This window comes from Cyrtonyx montezumae, unplaced genomic scaffold, assembly GCF_038088225.1.
Source record: "Cyrtonyx montezumae isolate F1298 unplaced genomic scaffold, pur_monq_1.0 scaffold_18, whole genome shotgun sequence".
Taxonomy (NCBI): domain Eukaryota; kingdom Metazoa; phylum Chordata; class Aves; order Galliformes; family Odontophoridae; genus Cyrtonyx; species Cyrtonyx montezumae.
In genome coordinates, this window is record NW_027071914.1 from 10,001,208 (window position 1) to 10,007,096 (window position 5,889).

Below are 5,889 nucleotides of genomic sequence, written 5' to 3' on the forward strand. Positions count from 1 at the left end.
CCCTGACAATGTGGGTTCTGTGCTTCTGGGAAGAAATGTGGGCAGGCAGAGGTCTTTCCAGTGTCGTCAGGGAAGAGAGTAACTGCCGTGTACCAGTGCAGGGATCCTACAGGGGAAAGAAAGACCATTCAAAGGATGTGCAGTGTGTGGGTAGTTCCCCCACTCCATGTCCCTCTCCCTGTGGCCCAAGGGGTGCTGCATTTAAGACCTGCTGTGGTTGGGAAGGTCCGTGGTGCAATGCCGTGAGGATGCTCTGAGCAGAGTGCAGATTTGTGCTGAGATCTGCTGAGGGACAGAGCTCAGCAGTGTCACCCAGAACTCATCCTCTGACACTCCCTCAGAGGAGCTGTACATTGCTTTGTGGCTTTCTCTGCTCGCTCTTCTCCTCTCTGTGGGCCAGTAGCAGCAGCTGGGCTGTCACATCTGCAAGTAACTGACTCAGAGTTACACTTGTAGTTGTGCTGGGGTAAGTGGTGCTCTGCTTCTGAGCACTCACTCTTTTGCAGGTGGGTGCTGCAGGGCTTTACTTGGCACCTGCATGGGCATGTTCAGATGGGTCCTCACATGAGGTGATGTTTCCTGTCCTCACCTCCATGTCACAGAGAGGAAATCTGTGGCTGCAGCAGGACCTCAGATCTGCAAACCTCTGCCTAGATTGACTGTGCTTTCCTGTGCCGATTAGATTAGCAATCTCTTGGGGGAGGTTGGCATCTTGTCTCTGCTTTGTGGAAACTAAATGTTGTTCAGAAGATAAGTGTATCACAGAGAGAAAGCATGAAGAGAGCAACTGGAATTGGCTTCCCCTCTGTCCTGCTGGCTAGGATGCTCAAGCCATCCTCTGACTGGGGTCAGGGTGGTCCTAATTTATTCCCAGGGAGCAGTCCCTGTGCTGTGCCCTCCTCATGCTGTCACTTCTGTATGTCACACCCAGGGACTCACACTCCAGAGGGGCCCCCATACATGGGGCTGTCAGCACGACCTTGGCAGGGATGTGTTCCTCTAGCCTGCAGTTGTGGGTGACCTCATTTTTCACCCCCAGGGCACAATCAATACTGGAGAGCCCCTGTTATCAGCATACAGTGTTTGAGAGAGAGAGAGAGAGTGTGGAGGTTGGGATGACCTTGCCCAGCCCTTGCAGAGGAGGGCTGCAAGCTGGCAAATGGCCACATCCTCTGTCCCAGTGCTGCTGGGCACAGGGGAGATACCTGGTGTCAGTCTCCCAACCTGGGAGCCTGGTCAGGTGGTGACGTGTGGCACTGATACAGGCTTGCAAGAAAACAGCACGCTGAAAAGCTGCTATCTGGCACTGCTGTCTGAGCAGTGCACAGTGGCAGCTCCCAGCAGGAACAAGAGGAGCTGGCTGTGTTTTCCAGGGCATCATGAAGTGGTTTTGTGTCCACGCACTTCAAGAACAGCTGGGGAAAGAGAAGAGACAGTTCTGGGCACTTCCCCTGGCTTTGGAGAGCAAATGCTCCAGGAGGGAGGATGTACCTCTGGTGCCATTGCTCCCCACACTGCTGACTTTTGGGATGGGGTAGCTGGACCCAGAAAAATGAAATGGATGTTCCCATTCATTAGATGCAGCAGCACTCTGAAACCCCAGCCCCATACTCACCTTGCAGACCTTGCCTCTGCTCTTAGGTTTCTCCCTGAGGGAAGTCCAGCTGTGTCCTTTCAGCCTTGCAGGGTGCTGGAAAAGGGCAGCTGGGAGATGGGTGGCTGAGGCTCACAGGAAAGCTCCATCGCTGGAAAGGGGGAAATTGCACATGGAGATGCAAAGAGAAAGGGGGAGGAGAGGGGTCAGTGCCAGTGTGGGTGAGCCTGTGGGCTTTGTGCTACATGCACCAGTTGCTGCCTGCATGGAGTTGAGCCCATGGGAAGGAACAGGATGTGGTGGCTGGGACAGGTCCTTTCCCTCAGAAGTAGCCCTCTCTGCTTTCCATTACTGCTTTTTTTAGTGAGTTCTTTCACTGTTTCATGTGTGGCAGGGGGCAAGGAGTTGCTGCCTCACATTGCAGCCCTGCTACTCATGGAAATGCTGTCTGTGTCACAATAGATGTGGTGCATGTTTTTTCTATAGAAGTGATGGAGCTGACCCCTGTTCCTGTTCTTGACATCACCTGAAACCACTCATGTTTCTGCAGTACTCCTACTAATGTTTTCTGATCTTTCCCCTGTGCTTCGTAATAGGAAAAGACACAAAGGGCAATATTTCAAAATACTTTCCCCTGAACAACCCTGTGGGGCTGCCCTGGGCAGAGCTCTGCTGGGCTCCAGTCTTATTTGGAGGGAGATATGGGTCTGTGGGTGATTTGTGCTGCTCTGTTCTGTTAATGTGGGTGGCGGAGAGGGACTGGTCTCTCTCAGCTTAGGGTGACATTGGCTGTTGGGGTTTGGGTGATGCCTGCGTGGTCCTGGGGGGGGCTCAGGCACCTGGTGTGTGTACCCCTAATGGGGAAGTGGGAGAGGCCCACACCACCCCTGGTGCATCACTTCCAGGCAAGTGAGTAGGCAGATAAAACAGGGAAAGTAAAACCAATAACTCAGCCTTCAGCCCTCATGTTGATTTTTATCTGATCACAAGTAGAAACCACAGCAGTGATGCTGGCTGGTATGGGAAAGAGCTCTCTGGATTTAGAAAGGTCAAGAAACATCTCTGTCCTTGGGTCTTCCCCTCTGCTTCCTGCAGTGCGCAGTATCTTCTCTTGCCCCGCTGCAGCACTGCCTTCAGCCTCTTCTCTCCAATATTCTGCTTCATTTGGGCACAAGTCCAGAGGAGAAAGATTTACTTCTCCTGCTGGAAGGAGGTGGGAGATGCACACCTTATTATGGGTCTCATTCAGATGCACTCGAGTGTTAGCAAGGAACCAAACCTGCCCAAGTGACTGAGCCCCAGCACCTGCTCTAGTCTATTGCTGGGCCATCCCCCAGGACTCTCTGCCCTCCCCTGGGTATGAGCTGTAATGCTGTGCAGGAACCAACTGCAGTTTTGCATTGCACAGAGGATTTAGTTAACAAATAAAATCCCCCAGGATGCTCCACAGGAGCAGCACAGATCTCCTTCCAGCACTGTCTGTGTATGGAGAAGTATTTTTTACAGTGCCAGGCAAGTGCCTGAGTGTCATGATGCAGGCTGAGCTTTTCAGGCCGTTCTGCCCTCTGCTTCACCTCCCTACTTTCTCCTTCCTAAGGCTTCACACTGTTTTGGGGACAGCACCAAAGGCACGTGCTGCAGGGAGGGAAAGAACAGCTTATCGGTGGGATGGAAAGTTTCTGGGCTATCGGGGGGTTATCAGTTACTGCTACCTAGAGGCTAGATTAAGGTCTGGGAGCAGCAGTTCACATCATGACGCAGCACGTCTGTGCTCTCCTTATGCTCAGGTGGGCAAAGGAGGTGCAGGCTGACCCCATGGGATGCGGGTGCCTGGGCGTATAGCTTGCATCCTGTCCATCCTCCCCATCACTACACCCTTTCCAGGGACCTGCCCCCTGTTGGTGCTCAGGGTTCTTCTGCAGGGGGATTTCTGTCTCTGTGTGTGGCCGTTTGTGTTCCTAGAAATTTTGCCAACCTAATTTGAGCTATTTTTGCTCCAGAGATGGGAACAGAACTTGCTGTTGGCTGAGCTCACCGCTGAGGCAGGCTGAGAATGGCAGTGCTGGGTGCCTGAGCTGGGCCTGTGCCTGCAGAGCTGGGATGGGGACCGGCAGTGTGACTGTGGGGAAGCTCTTACCTCTGCAGGGCTCCGTGTGCCAGCAAGGTGCCCTTCCCGTTCCTCATCTCCAGCTTCAGGTGTCTTTCCTCCTGCCCATCCAGGCTCTCCCTGCAGCTCCTGCCCTGGGACTGACCCTTCTGTAGGGAGCTCTTGGGGTCCCCTGTCCTCCAGCAGTGCAGCAAGTGCTGGTATGCCACCCGAAAATCTCTGTTGAACGTCCCATAGAGGATGGGGTTCAGTGCTGAGTTGGCATAGCCCAGCCAGAGGACGATGGACATGGGTGTGCCTTTCACACTGCTGTCCCCCCACACCCCTCGGTATGTGAACACTGTGAAATAGGGGAACCAGCAGATGATGAAGGCTCCCATCACCACTGCCAGCGTCACAGTGGCTTTGTGCTCCTTCACCATGGGTGGCATGGGGCTATTGCTGCTGCAGCACCACGTGTGGTTTATCCTCTTAGCTTGCTCCCTCGCTATCTTGAATATCCGGTAGTAGGTGATGCACATGATGACCAGAGGGATGTAGAAAGTGAGCAAGGAGTCCACCAGCCCGTACACAGAGTTCACCTCCAGCTGGCACTCCCTGGTGCAGTTGGGTGTTGTGTTTTGGACTGCTGTCCCATTGGTATTCCACCCCAAGTGGATGGGGAGGAAGGAGACCATCAGGGAAACCGCCCAAATAACCACCAAGCCCACGGCCACGCGGGGCGGGGTGACGAGCTGCCGGTAGCGCAGCGGTGTGGTGACGGCGAAGTAGCGGTCCAGGCTGATAATGAAGAGATTGAGGATGGAGGCCGTGCACAGCATGACATCCAGGCTGAGGTAGATGTTGCACAACGTGCTGCCGAAGGGCCACTCGCTGGTGAGCTCGTAGAAGGCAGAGAAGGGCAGCACCAGCAGGGCCAGCAGCAGGTCAGTGATGGCCAACGAGACGATGATGCAGTTGGTCAGGCTGCGGAGCCGGCGGTCCAGGGTGACGGCCAGGCACACAACTATGTTACCACAGAGAGTGAACACAATAAGCAGGGCCAGGCAGGACCCAACCAGCAGCTGAAGGGGTAAGTCCATGGTTTTTGAAGGGTTTGTGAGGTTGCTACACGGATCCATAGTGCGGTTGCATGGGTAGAGTGGTTTTGCTCTCAGTGGCTCTATTGATGCTCAGCGTGAGCCTCCACCATGCAGCCCTAGAGTTTCTTCCAAATCAATTTTGGACCTATGATGGAGATCACAGCAGAGTCCCCTTTACACATTCAGCCTTGTCTGCAGAGCATGATGTGACTTAGGAATGATGTGGCCCTGTAACTTCTTTGTGTGACACGGTCCATCTGGGACTGGAGCTGATCTCTCAGTGGCACTGCTGGTGGGTGTCAGCTGCTCCCTTCTCTCCTGCAAAGCCCAGCAGGGTCAGATGCTATGGAGTCAAGTCCCATGGGCTCTCATTCCTGCCTTGCTCTGTGTGCTTGGGTCAGAAAAGGTGGCCAGCAGTACTCAGCAAGAACAGAGCTCCTCTACCCCAGGACAGCCTGCAAAGAGAGCACCAGGTCAGCACCATAGCGGGCAACAGTCCCTTGGGCAGCCCCTCCCCTCCAGAAAAAGGGGCATTTTCACCGCCTGAGTGCCCTGGCTCACTTAGACCTGAACTGGAGATTTCTTTGTCAACTCTGGACAGCAGACCCTGCTGGCTGCCTCTCACCTTGGGGCATGTGGTGTATGGGTGGTTCCAGAGGAAATGAGTTCCTAGAGGCTTATGATTAAATAAAAAGGGCTGGATTGAAATGAGAAAAGAGCATTCCAGAGAGAGCAGTGCACTCCATTTATCCAATCTAGAAAAATTAATCAGCACTGAGGCTTCACAGCTCAACTTCTTCAACTTTGCGCCTGTAACAGCACTTTGAGCAGTCCCTTGCCTTGTTCTGGTCCCTGCTGTTAGCAGCCACGTGGTTCAACCAGCCCAAGGAGTTGATCTCCCATTGCTCAGAGGCTTCTGCTGCCCTGGGCCTTGAGCAGAGCAAGATTGAGACAGGCACTGGATGCTCCGAAGGCAATGGGGAGCGATGAATGAAATCAACCCGTGGGGGCACCCCACATTGTGGTGCTGGGGTGAGGGTTACAGGGAGGTGGCAGAGTGGCTCCTTACCTCCTGCCACAGCACTGGGCTCTTGCCATGGAAAGCT

At 54.0% G+C, this 5,889-nt stretch overlaps 1 protein-coding gene across 1 annotated transcript; it reads right to left on the reverse strand.

The window, feature by feature from the left end:
* Nucleotides 1-3,186: 3,186 nt before the first annotated feature.
* On the reverse strand, nt 3,187-5,123 carry HRH2 (histamine receptor H2). Its single transcript, XM_065735065.1, has 2 exons — nt 3,732-5,123; nt 3,187-3,229 (listed from the first exon to the last, which is right to left on the reverse strand). The coding sequence occupies exons 1-2, from the start codon at nt 4,820-4,822 to the stop codon at nt 3,187-3,189; spliced, it is 1,134 nt and encodes a 377-aa protein (XP_065591137.1). The 5' UTR covers nt 4,823-5,123.
* Nucleotides 5,124-5,889: the final 766 nt, after the last annotated feature.